Consider the following 13051-nt stretch of genomic DNA (forward strand, 5'->3'; position numbering starts at 1 on the left):
CTGGGTTCATTACTAGTGTCTCCTTTATGTCTGATATGTATTGAGGCCAACTTATCTGGACAATGGGGTGTGCTATTAGCACAGTGCATAATTATATTTGGTCAGGTGGCAACAGTTTTTGCCAATAATGGCTCCCTGGCCCCTGCATCTCATTTACGGTTTGGGGTTCGTCTCGCCTGGTCTCCTCTTCCTCGGCGCAACAGCACACGCCGTGCCATGCACAGATGCACTGTTGCTGATCTGAAAACCTTAAATTTGCTACAGCACCTGCAGCTAGCTAGCTACACATGTGACATATCCATCCCTCTACTACTAGTTAAAAGTCTATGATTAGTAGACCATCTCTCTCTTACCTTTGTGGGTCAAAAGGGAGAGAATATATATATTGTTACCGCTCATATATATAGCTTTAGAAAAATACTTTCACGCATGGCAAAAAGGATGCTGCTGCTACACACCAAGCTCCTCCCAGCCCACCACGCCCTATTCCTTTGCGGCTAGGGCAAACTCTCCTCTTTAGGCTTCACCGGCGAGCCCATAGATTCGTCTTCCCTTTGCCTGTCGCTTCGGTTAGTAGTTTAGGTTAGAGTTTTTAATCCTTGCAGGTGTGGCGCTCAGGCGGATGGCGGGGCTTCTTCTTTGAGTTTTTATTCCGGAGTTCAATCCAACTCAAGTTCGTCCATCTGGACATAGTCGACGGAGCTCTCGCGTAGATTCATGCCGTCTCCTTGGGGCGGTGAGGTTAGGGTTTCTCGTCATGTGACGAGATTTAACGTCAGGTGCTTCAGATCTATTCAATATTTCAACAGCGACGACTGCCACTTCAGGGTGCTGGTCCGGCTTGGATGGAGGAACGGTGATAGCAACGCGTTGGCGGCTCATTCCGGCGATGGTAGTGGTCTTTCGGTGGTCTTAGAATCTCGATGTAATTTTTATTGTGTTTAAGATCCTGTGTATTTCCGGCGAACTTTGATAATAGAACTGGATCAATAAATACTTGTACTCTACCAAACTGACCATTCTCTGTCAAAACTGGTGGCAAGGAAGGAGTGAAGGATACATCAGACCATCCCTGAAAGAAAACAAACAAAAAAGGGACAGAGGGGGGTTGCATCAGAGCACGCAAGACAGAGATGCTTGTGTTCCTTTGTACTTTAGAGCTGTGGAGAAGAGATCGAGATCGATGGGCAGTTGCATCTTGCATGGGGTTGGGTTTGGACTAGGACGCCGTAACGACCAGTTTTAGTTCTTGGTCTGACGCGCGGACAGCTGAACGGGGACAAAAGATGAACGGCGGGTGAGGCGTTGGCGTCGAACATAAGTACGCTTGGCAACAAAACCCCGGGCTGTTAGGCGACTGACCGATGGAACAGGAATGATATATCCAAATCGCCACCCTTTTTCTTCGCGACGAGGCCGACTGATTAGCCAGCCCAGGGGCGACGCGTACGTGATGGAAATGGAATCGATCGCCCACCTAGCGGCGGACAGCGGTCGGCGTCGCCGTGCGGATGCCACGCGCACTGTCGCAGACGCGTGCCGGCCGAGCGTGCGCGCGCGCGGAGAAAGCGGAGCCTCCTGTCGACGGCTCGCGTACTTGCACCGGTGCACGGTGCTGCCTGCGCCTGAAGCATCCGCTGAAGAACGGCCGACGAACCTCGCCGTCGTCCCGGCGGTCGATGACGTACGTTTGTAAAGCGGAAAAGCAACTCGGGGCAGCTCTGAGGGAGGGCTCGAGGAAGGAGGGGAAGGTTGAGATGTCGCCGGAATAAAATACCGGCCGGTCGCCCAGCGCGGCGTACGCATACATGATGCACGGTCGCTTGCAAAGCCCACCGGCCGACACGCGCGACAGCGACCCCTCCGCCAACGCCTCCATGCTGCACTGCATGCATCCACCGCCGTCGGACCGGGTCGCGGTCCACGTACGCCCCGACCTTCCTTCCATCGCGCTAACCCGACGTACGACTGCCGGCAGAAGTACACACGCATGTTTGTTACGGTCGTGTAGAGCCATCCAGACCAGCCACATACGTACGCCTCTCTGTACCGTACTATACAGTATGTATACGAGGAGGCCCACTGTTTCCGGCCGCGTGTACACAGGCGAAAGTAAAGAAACTGTGTACAATACGAGGTGTACGAAATGACATACTACTCTGATACTAAGACATGTTTTTTGACATGGAAAAAGAATCAAGGAAAAGAAACGGGTGATGCCGGGATGCTTTAGTTAGACGCTTCTTCTTATATCCCATGCTAATCCAACTGGTTTCCGGCGAATCTTATTCTAGTTGGTTTGTCACATCCTCGGAATTAAGAATCGGATGATGACACCTGCTGCCGCTGTGGCGCTCACAGAGGAAATTATGAATGCAACCTTCAGGTTGTTCCCATTCGCCTGAAAATATTGGTCAGAGCTATTGAGGAAACCAACCAAAAAGTATATATTCAATGAGAGAGATATTGCTTTGCATGAAAAGGCTGGAGAGATTGAGGGTAAATTTATACATTATCATGAATAATTCAGCGTAAGGCTTTTTCTTCTTAAACTGGAGAGAATTCTAATTAATTGAAACATAATGGTTGTATCGTAATCGTTTCTGAAACTTATTTATTGTGCTAAATAATCCCTTTTCTGGACAGACAAAACCAACATGGATTGGTTAATTAACCAGGAAGTCAGAGAGATACTACTTGCAAGAAAAAACCAGATAGATTAGTGATAAATTTAATTTTTTGTCCTAAATAATTCATCGTAATTAAGACTTTTCTTTGAATGTAACTCCGGTTAATTAAGGTAGAATAGTTGTATATTCCAATCATTGTGCACTCTAGTAATCATTTTTCACTCAAATGAGCTAGTGAAAGCTGCAGTTAGTCTGAATTAGAAGATGAAATTTGACATTTGAATTCAACTTGTCACGGCAAAAAAAAAAAACCATCTCTTGTCACAAAGGTTGCACAGTCAGGCTCCCTCCCGTGGTTCATGTTGAATGCTCGGTGCTCCAAGGAGAGGGGTTGTTTGGAAATGTGCACAAGCATACTCGACACACCCAAAAGGAAAACATGACCACAAACAGTGAGCGCATATATAAAACTCAATACTTTGCGCAAGTAATTCGCCCTGCTTACTCCATGTTCCTTTCTACGTTTTATGTAAACTTCATGCAAAGTACTAAAAGATTGTTTACGAAGATTGAGAAAAGCTCTAACAGCAATTGGAAGTGCTAACAAGTAATGGTGAATAAAACCCATCATCTACAAGGAGCATACGAGGTTTCCCTCCCCTCATCGCCCCGACATCCTCATCGCTTGGCTTCTACTGAAGTAACCCCATATGCTTGCAAGGCGACAATGAAAAAAATGACAAGGCATCACCTGTCGACAACCAGTGTCATTCAGCTGTAAAGCACCCCACTTATCGGTAGCGCGTTATTTATTAGGACGTCGAGCCACCCGGGCTTCATGTTTAGAAAGTGTTTTAATACATTGCGCTTTTAGAAACTGATGGTTTGGTGCCAAAGATTATCGGCTAGTATGCAGGCAAGCCAAAAAATAATAATTATCTACCAATTGGTTAGCTATCAACTTGTCCTGCTAGCCTCTCAAAACCTTTTAATTCCCCCACTTCTCATTCGGGGAAACTTTGGTCATGCTTGTTTAGATGTGACATTATGAATATGTTTTGCACGGTAGCTATTCTTATATAGAAACACAAATGGACTTAACAATCATAAATTATAATAATATGTATTATAATGATGATGGTGATGATGATGATGATGATGTTTTACCACTTCATGTCTATTGTCCAATCTAGTACTCCCTTCGTTCCGATTTTGAACTAAACCCACGACGAGTAAATCAGAACGGAGGAAGTAGTATATAGTGTCATGTTCAGGGGTGTATGTGTCAAGATTTATGTCACTACCTGTTGAGCTTGATGGAGCAGCTATTGACGTACTCCCTCTGTCATAGTTTAGAAGGCACAGTTAAATTTGCGTGCGTTTCTATAATAGACAAGGTTTAGGGCGCATTGCATTTATTTCTAGTAGCCAGTTAGTAATCTGATATACTATTTCTATATGCATGCGTAGTGTGAATGCTATTTCTTAGTCCATCTCACAACCAATAGATAACCACCTAGGTCCCAAAAAATTTGCAAGCGCGCCTACTAAACCGTGACGGAGGGAGTAGTACAAAAAGAGGGACACGAGGGACATACCAAAACTGAGGCATATATCAAATCCAAACACCCCTCTTTTAATCCGCTGCCCCTCCGTCGTCATCAGAGAGACAGAGAGAGAGAGAGAGAAGAGAGAGCGATGGTGGTAGGAGAGCAGAGTAGGCAGTGAGGGCAAGGGGTTCCACGTCCCATGAAGCCTGCCGATTGCTAAGGAGGAGCCGTGCATGCGCCCCCATGGCCACGGACGGCTCTGTTTGCTGAGGGGCACAGAGGGGGAAAGAAGGATCACCATCATCAGAAAAAGGCAACTAATTTCCCACACGGTCCTGTGAAGAAAAAGGAAGGGGCTGTGAGTATCTGTCCATCCGCATTCGGGTTGTTTCCTTCCATCTCTGAAGGCCCGGGGAATTAATTCGATCCCGGCGCCGCCGTCGGCGTGTTTCGCCGGCCCGCTGCCAAGAAACGGAGGATCAATCAGAGATTGTTCGGGCGCTCGGGTTTTTCCTGCCTGTGAGATTCTGAATCGCCGGAGGCCGAAGGAGAAGGACTGAGACTCCGCCGGAGGCGTGGCCTGCATGTTTGCCCCGCCCTCCTCCTTCCTTCGGCGTGTGTAGATCCTTCCGAGGTATTCCTCTCCGGCGCGCCAAGTTTCTCGATTCTGGACGTGGATTCCAAGCCTGGGGCGGGGGCCATCCTTCCGAGGTATTCCTCTCCGGCGTGCCAAGTTTCTCGAGGAGGCACGGCAATAACAAGGAGGGTTTCCTGCTCCGTCAGAAGATCATTCCAATCTGTCTCCGCCCGTCTTCAGTTGGTTTCTTCATCGTTGAAAGCCCAGAGGTCGGATTCTGAGTTAATCTCTGAATATTGGTGCCGAGTTTACAGAGGCGGAACACAAGGCGATTCAGACGATTCAGCAGGCCGTTCTCCAAGAACAGTGGTCAGGGCGACAACCGGGTCGTCACCTGGTGGGTTCTGTGATCAATACTCGCCGGTAAACAGGTAAATTAACCAATCTTGATCTTGATTTTTCAACATCTGGCTAGACAGTCTGATTAACTTGGCCCAATACAAACACAACTTTCAGCTTGTTGTAGTGCTCCGTCGGTGCTCTGTTTTTTAATCAATGACGCAAAGGCAAAGTCCATTTTGGTGGTACTATATTGTTTTTATAGAACGGGCATTTCGGCCAGCTAGCAGCGGTTCTTCGTATGCTTTGGGAGATAATTAGTCCAACATGACAACCCTTCCTTTCGTTATCACTGAATGAGGGGGGACTGAGTTGAAATCTTCAGAGTTCACCAGTTTGCCTTTTCGATACCCCAAAATACTTCTGCCTCTCCAGTTTCAGTTAATCTGTTCTTCTTATTTACCTTTCGGATACCCCGGAAAACTTCTCTCTCTACTTTTTTTTTACCAAATATGTGGCATGTTTGCCTTTTCAATACTCCGAAGAGCTTCGCGCGTCAAATTTTGCTCCTTTGGTTCTTTCAAGTTCTTGTGACACGGTTAAGCTCACTGAAGAAAACAATACTAAACACGGAAACCTGTAACTCTAACCACGTTGAAGCCGACATTTGCATCCGGTAGGTGCAATGTGATCCTTGCCTCTTTTCGATATGGTCTTTGTCTTTTGGGTCTTTGTACCATTTCTCATTCATTTATTTGGTGCGCTGTATTTGTTTATGTAGTTAGTTATGCCACCATTCACTAATTGGAACATACTTTGAAAATTTGAGCTGTTGGGACTTTTTTTCTTTTTGAGAGAGTGAGTTGTTGGGAATTGGGAGAGTGGAAAAAGGGAAGCTTTGGTTGCCATTATATATTCCTAATTTTGTGCTGTTCAGTGTTCACACAACTTTCGGTTTACGCGTGTGCTTTATGCATTCAGGTTAACTCCTCTGAAGAGGGTGCTTACAAGATAACACCGTTTGGCCATGTTGTCCCCCAACATGGCAAACAAAAGTTACAAGCAGCGGAACGAGAAGGTTCAGGTAGGTTGTATGTCGGGGCTGATCCGCATGTTCGACTTCCGCCGCGGTCAAAAATATCTTTCAGATGGGAGCCGGAGGATCAACACATATTCAGGTGAGGAACTCAGTGACATTCCTTATCTGCACTATACTAGTATGAGTTGATGTATTATCTGGTCCATGAATTTGCTAAAAATAAACTGTGTGCTTTGTGCAGTTAAAAGGGGTCTAAAAGGTTCTGAAGATTACAATAGAATCACGGCTGCAGATGTAAGTTTTGAATCGACTGGAAACTACGTATTATTTTCCAGTTTTTCACATAGGAAGTACTCTCTCTGTCCCAAAATAAGTGTCGTGGCTTTAGTTCTTGATTACACTCATTTTGGGACGGAGGGAGCACAAAATAGCGCTATAAACCTCAAAATGTGGTAATTTTGGAACTTCTTTAAGCTTTTGAAGACACTTATGTATGAATATTTTAGGTGTGGCAGAGTACTATGTGATATCAAATTTATTAGCGCACAAAATAGATGCAATCATTTTTAGTTATATGCGGTATGTTGGAGTTTAACATGGTCAGAAGTATTTATAACATCTTGAAAATAACTGCGAATACAATCAATTGCCTTTTCTCAGAATGACAGAGACCATGGGGCTGAAACAATTTATGCCGGCAGGCCAAGTATTAGAGCACTGATGGAAGAAGAGATGGCCAGTGGCACACAGCCCTTGAAGCAAACAGAAAGAAATACGCTGGGGATATTCTCTAGTGATGTTAAGTCTGTGAATCTGCCTGAAGGATCTGAGATTGACCTAAACTTGGCTGCGAGTCTCATGGAAATTTACAGAAGTCACAATGGAAGTCAAGACAGTAGCGATTCTGTTAAATCCGGTAACATTTCTTATTCAGTTGACCAAGAGAACAATGCTGATGCTGGTGCACATACCAGTCGGATACCCTGTGTTATTCAGAAAGCACTAGAAGATGTGGCCGAAGCGGTAATAAGCCATCAATCAGCGAATGCAGACTACATAACCAGCAGCGGCGAAGCTAGGTCCAAAGAATTGGTTGATGCACTGCAGCTGCTGAGCTCAAACAAAGAGTTGTTTCTGATGCTTCTGCGAGACCCGAGCTCTAGATTGTTACAGTGCCTCCAAAACCTCTATACATCCCTAGGAGGTCCCAAGTTAGAACCCACGGAATCTGATGAAGTAAATAAGTTGCAAGTTGCGACTAACGGCATAGAGCAGTCGGAGGTTTCACCAAGTAAAGTGCAAAGAAAGTATAATTCTTTCTTGCAAGAGGATAAGTTAGTCATGAGGAAACCATCACAGCTAAATGACACTTCCCGTGGCCTTAGCACAATAGTAATCTTGAAGCCAAGTCCTGCAAGAAGTCAGGGTAGCCTTATCTCAAGTAGTGTAACTTCTTCACCACTATCAAATCATAATAATATGCCAGGTCAGGTTGAAAGTGGCAAAGCTCCTCACCATTTCTCTCTTAGAGAGCTTAGAAGGAGGCTAAAGCTTGCCACCATGAGTAGTAGTACTTTCCACAATGCTGATCCACCCAAGCAGTTTGCTGTCGAAAGTATGTCGATAAGTTCAGAAACTACAGATTCTTCTGACTGTGAGATAGCTAAGGAACCATCCATTGTTGTTGACAAGAAAACAAACTTTAGAGATAGTGGAATTGGCATGGGGAATGATGCCACTCATGGTGTCGGCTCTTTTTCCTATGAAAAGGCTAGGAAGCATCTCATTGAGAAGCTAGACAATCAAGATGAAGACATTTCTCAGACTCTACATAAATCAGAATCCATTAGGAGATTAATTTCACATCCGGAGGATGAGGCATTTTCTCCCAGTCATTCCCCTCCAGAGGAGGGCATTAGTATATCTCAGGAAGCTACAGACTCAAGTTCACAAATAATTGAGCAAGATGATAGTTCAGCAAATTTTAGCCCACCAAGCGAAGACCAGGAGACAGAATCGACCAATGCAAGCTCTTCATCAGCTAGTAAAGAGTTGAATGAACTCAGGACAGATCATGGCAACCATGTATTGGAGGAGCACACTATTTCTCAGGAGCTAATTGATGAAGGTACGTTGCTCATGTATTATAAAGTGTAAGATCCCTTCTCTTCAGCTTTAGTTTTTTGTTGTTGTAATGTAATATACACATCCATTTGTTTGCAGATGTTAAGAACATGCAGGATACAGTGGAAAACCTACAACTCTCTACCGAGACCGAAACTTCAAGTGAAAGATTTGAACTAATAAATTCAGAAAAGGTAAGTCATACCTCTTAGCAATTTTGATACAAAGTTGAGCTGTTTTTCTACAGAAAGTTGATGAATAAACTTTCCCCCTCTACTGAAGTTATCTTCCGAAGAACCACATCCTGTGAATGTGTTACCAGAAGTTACTGTGCATTCTCCTGAGGACCCCGTTGAGGAACAAGACGATTGCAGTCCATCAGCAGTCGTTCGATTAGCCAAGCCATCCATGTTGACATTTGCTTGCCTGCCCGAGAATGCTGATGAAAAAGAGGAGAAACTGAGTCCACACTCGGTTCTGGACCCTTCCTTGGCAAATAGTACCAGTCCCAGCCATAAAACTCGAAAGCAAGGTACTTGAGTGAAAATAAGAAATTCCACCTTTTTTTTTTGCTTTTGCAATCGATTGATGACAGAAAAAATTGTGTGTGCTTGCAGATGAGTTGTCCATGCCTAGCTCAAGAGTTCTTTTCGAAGAACTTGACACTCCATCTGAGACGTTGCAGACTCCTGTTCTTTATGATAAAAATGAAAGGGTTTCCTTCATTAAGTCTGTGCTAGAAGCGTCAGAATCGCTGGCCGGGGGCTGTTCGGAGAGGTGGTATACGGATGTGTCAGTGCTTGAGACATCTGTATTGGCTGAAATAGGAATGTCATACTGCCTGACAGACGATGTGGTTCTTCTTTTTGATTGTGTTGAGGAAGTCCTTCTCAAGATAAGCGATGATTTCTTCGGCGCTGACCCATGGGTAGCTTTTCTGAAGAAAAACGTGAGGCCAGCACCTCTGGGGATGGAACTCGTTAGAGAGGTGGCTAAGTGCATCGATTGCCTTGTCGATGATACTGAAACTCCAAAAACGTTAGATGAGGTGGTGCTGAAAGACTTGGAAAGTGGACCGTGGATGGACCTTCGGTGCGATGCCGAAGACGCTGTTATTGATGTGTGGGATGGTATGCTTGACGACTTACTGGAGGAGATGGTATTTGACCTGTGGTTTTAAGACTGTAGATCTTTGTAGTCATCCATGAAATTACACCTGATCAAACCCGGCCTTTTGGTAGTATGGGGGAAAAAAGGTTACATCGGAAAAAACTGAAAAGGATTTTATAGATTCAGCAGTGTTTTCTTTTATAGAGAAGGTGAGGATGCAGCAATGATCTGTTATAAGGAGGTAAGGAGAAGTGAAGTGAGTATGATAGATGAGATCTCAAAAAGATTATAGAGTTAGGCAGTTCATCATGATAGGGTTGAATCCCCTTTTGATGGAGCGAATAACAGTTTTTTTTCCACAGCCCGGTGCTGTTAGTTGTATAATCTTGAATAAATGTGGTTCCAGACACTAGGAATTGTTTGGTTATGCTTTTCTTCTCACTTGATGTTGTTGGCTGTACAGGTGTGAGAATAGGAGATTGAGTTTGGGTGTGTATAGATTGTTCCCTTAACTGTCTGAAGAATAATTTCCCTCAAGGGCAGGATATATAATTCTCCCTGTTTATGATATGTTCATACTCTGGTGAATCATGTCAGCTGCCAACTTGAGAGGCCCATGCCCATCCATATACTAGAGGAACATTCACAAGTGACAAGTGATACTGTACTCTTTGGCATCCATTGTCATGATACAGAATGCAATGCAACTGAGGGGCCATGGGATTGGAATGAATGTAGCCCCAAGCATGGCTATGCTAGGGGAGTAGCCTACTGTGCTCATGCTGCTATCTTCCATTAGTGTACTAGCACTACATGTTATGGCATAATGTACATATTGTTGGACGGGTGTATGGACCAGCATTTTGGTTTTCTGGTCCAGGTCCAGGTCCGGGCAGGATGAACGAATGATCATCATCCGATCTTCCTCGCCGACTCGTCGGCGAAAAGAACGTCGTCTATACATGTCACTATGGTGTACGCCAGGCTCTCCAGCACCCTGGAGTAGCTCTCCAGCACGGCCTGCCCGACGTCCTGCGCCACAAGAACAGATTCATCACATCACAAATTTTCACAATTCAAGCCTGTAATCAGATCGAAAAGCTTTGGTGTGGTGATCATGGTTGCCGACCTTGTTGTGCTGTATCTTGCTGGCGTCGAGCGTGGTCTGGGAGAGGCCGGGGAAGCGGTGCTTGAGGCAGAGCAGGGCGTCCTCGGCCCGGCTCGCCAGCATCACGTTCTTGTCCGACTCCATGAGGTCCTTGACGGCGCCCCACGGCGACCGAGCGTGGCCGTGCCCCGCCTTGCGCCGCCACACGTGCATCGCCGCCTCCACGCGGTCCGCCGCCTCCAGGGCCTCGTGCTCCGACGACAGCTCCAGGCAGTCCAGCAGGTACTCCGGCGAGAATTTGCCCGGGAACGACATGCCCCGGTAGATGGCGTCGCCCACGCTCGCCCGCCCGCACTGCACATTTGGGTACCAGCAACCTTTGTCAGAGGAATCGCGATCGGGAAACTAAAAGAAAAGTTTCAGTTTCATGGCGGGAGGTTTGAGGCTGCCACCCTGACCCACCTTGGGAAGCGTCTGCGTGTACGATTCTGGGATCTTGATCTCGGCGAGGATGCCGTTGTTGATGGCCATGGCCGCCTTGTGGATCTGGCTCGCGCAGTCGTGCTTCTGCCGCAGGTCCCGCCGGGCCGGCTCCGTGAGCCCGGACTTGGTGACGCACGGCACCGGCAGCCACCACCGCTCCTCGCCGCGGTGGCTCGCCGGACGGCAGGGCGCCGAGTCGTCGCAGCTGTCCTTGTGCGCCTTGTCGTTGAGGTACCAGAATTCCGTCTTCTGGAAGCCGTCCAGGATCTCCTGCGCGCGCATCATCAATCAAATCAAATTAAGCCCACGTGAGCAGCAAATTCTTGGAAGGCGCGAAGGAGGAAATGGGCTCGGATCTTACGAGCAGCATGTCGTCGAGCTTCTCGAGCGCCGGGAGGTTGACGTAGATGTCGGATCTCGGCCTGGTCGCCATCACCTGACAGAACCAGAATGCTTTGTCATCAGTGACATGGAAGTTGTATGTTTCGAAGCCATGGTGGTGATGTTTCGATTCTTCACCTCTCGGGTCGTGCCGTCGGGCAGGATGTCCTTGGACGGGAAGAACTCGACGATGTAGTCGCAGACGGAGAGCAGGCAGTCCATCTCCCGCCGCCACATCGACTTCTTCTCCACCGGCAGCGGCTCCAGCCTGTGGCAGCTCCCGAAAACGGTCGCTGCGAGCAGAGGAAGCAGCGGATGCTATCAGAGTATCAGGGGACGTCCTCTGTTCTCTTGGTAATTAACCTCCTCCAAACAAACGTGGACGGGCGTGCTTGATTGCTTACCGTAGAGGTTGGTGATGGCGTTGGAGATGGCGGCGGCGGTGGAGACACCCTTGCCGCCGCCGGACATGTCCTCCCCGAGCAGGAGCTTCGAGAACCTTTCCTTCATCAGCTGCAACTCTGCCAGCCCACACCCACGAGTACATTAGCGCATTAGCATACCTACAATGGACAGGAGCCAAGAACAGAGAGCAGCAGAGAAGTGCGTACCGGTGCAACCGGCCTTGCGGTCACGCGCGCCGCCGCGGCGCGCCTCCGTGCCGAGCCTCTGCAGCAGCGGCGCCGGCGGCGGCATCCGCGCCGCCAGCTTGCAGACCGGCCAGCGCGGGTACGGCGACCCGTACGGGCTCCCGGGCTCCCCGCTGCACTCGGACGACACGTCGGAGGCGGCGTCGTCGTCGCGGCGGAGGTTCAGCGCCCGCAGCACGCCGCCGCGCTGATGGTCGAGGGGCATGTCATCGTCGTCGAGGTCGGCGTAGTCGGACTGCGAGCCCTCCTCCCACGTCGACGACGTCGGCGTGTCCATGTCTATCCCCGCGCATGCACCGACGGCCGCTTAGTTCACGCGCAGGCACAGCTCTGGGCGGCGCGTGCGGCGTGCGTCGTGATGGTGCGCGCCGAGTGATCGATCGAAGCCGGGCAGGCAGGAATGGGAACTGGATAGCGATGGTGGTGGCGCAGTGGAGGACAAGGCGGGCGGTGTAGGAGTCGGAACATGCGGGGGGAGTGGCAGCGGGGACAAGGGACGAGCAGAAATAGGTGGCGTCGCCATCATGAGGCCCCACGATGACGCCCGCCCCGCCCGCCCGGTGGCCATGAGGTAAACGGGCGTGCGATTCCCTTCCCTCACTGCCGCCGGCGATGCCTCCTGCCTGCCTGCCGCGGGAAATTTTCTTTGAAATGTGCAACAACTTACTGCCACCGCAGTAATCCAACTAGGAGTATCACTGTGCGCCTGGCACGCAGCGGCAGGCAGCGCTCTGGCGCTCTGCCACGGGCATATGATCACGTGCCCGCCCCACAACTTGCTTAACACACTAACGGCCAATCAACCATCATGGTCTGTCCCCCCTAAACACCGCAGCGGCACCTCATTAGCGGCCGCGTGGCCGGCGCGGAGGTCGCGTCGCCGTGGGCTTTACCTGACACAAAAGCCGCGGGCATGCCGGCCACCCCCGCCGGAGCAATAATGGCGACATTACGGACGGCCAAAGGTAGAAGAAAAAAGGAAAGGGAACCGTCCTCGCCGCTGCGGCCTTTCCGATCATGACCCGGCAGCCGCGCGCCCCGAGGAGCGGAGCATAGTGCC

General features: G+C 48.7%; 2 protein-coding genes across 3 annotated transcripts; one reads left to right on the top strand and one right to left on the bottom strand.

Moving 5' to 3' along the window:
- Nucleotides 1-4262: 4262 nt before the first annotated feature.
- Nucleotides 4263-9815, top strand: LOC123190089 (uncharacterized). 2 transcript variants are annotated; one of them, XM_044602665.1, is made up of 7 exons: nucleotides 4263-5188; nucleotides 6078-6274; nucleotides 6377-6429; nucleotides 6796-8263; nucleotides 8359-8453; nucleotides 8542-8791; nucleotides 8877-9815. In XM_044602665.1, the coding sequence occupies exons 2-7, from the start codon at nucleotides 6124-6126 to the stop codon at nucleotides 9437-9439; spliced, it is 2580 nt and encodes an 859-aa protein (XP_044458600.1). In that variant the 5' UTR covers nucleotides 4263-5188; nucleotides 6078-6123; the 3' UTR covers nucleotides 9440-9815. The 2 variants fall into 2 exon arrangements, with proteins under 2 accessions (XP_044458600.1, XP_044458601.1); XM_044602666.1 differs by lacking the exon at nucleotides 4263-5188 and having other exon boundaries at nucleotides 6072-6274; nucleotides 6837-8263.
- Nucleotides 9816-10019: 204 nt separating this feature from the next.
- LOC123190090 (rop guanine nucleotide exchange factor 3) lies at nucleotides 10020-12550 on the bottom strand. The gene is made up of 7 exons (XM_044602667.1): nucleotides 11953-12550; nucleotides 11746-11862; nucleotides 11480-11634; nucleotides 11322-11396; nucleotides 10940-11230; nucleotides 10499-10831; nucleotides 10020-10401 (listed from the first exon to the last, which is right to left on the bottom strand). The coding sequence occupies exons 1-7, from the start codon at nucleotides 12266-12268 to the stop codon at nucleotides 10282-10284; spliced, it is 1407 nt and encodes a 468-aa protein (XP_044458602.1). The 5' UTR covers nucleotides 12269-12550; the 3' UTR covers nucleotides 10020-10281.
- Between the last annotated feature and the right edge of the window lie 501 nt (nucleotides 12551-13051).

The sequence above is a fragment of the Triticum aestivum genome, chromosome 2A, assembly GCF_018294505.1.
Source record: "Triticum aestivum cultivar Chinese Spring chromosome 2A, IWGSC CS RefSeq v2.1, whole genome shotgun sequence".
In the NCBI taxonomy this organism is placed as follows: Eukaryota; Viridiplantae; Streptophyta; class Magnoliopsida; order Poales; family Poaceae; genus Triticum; species Triticum aestivum.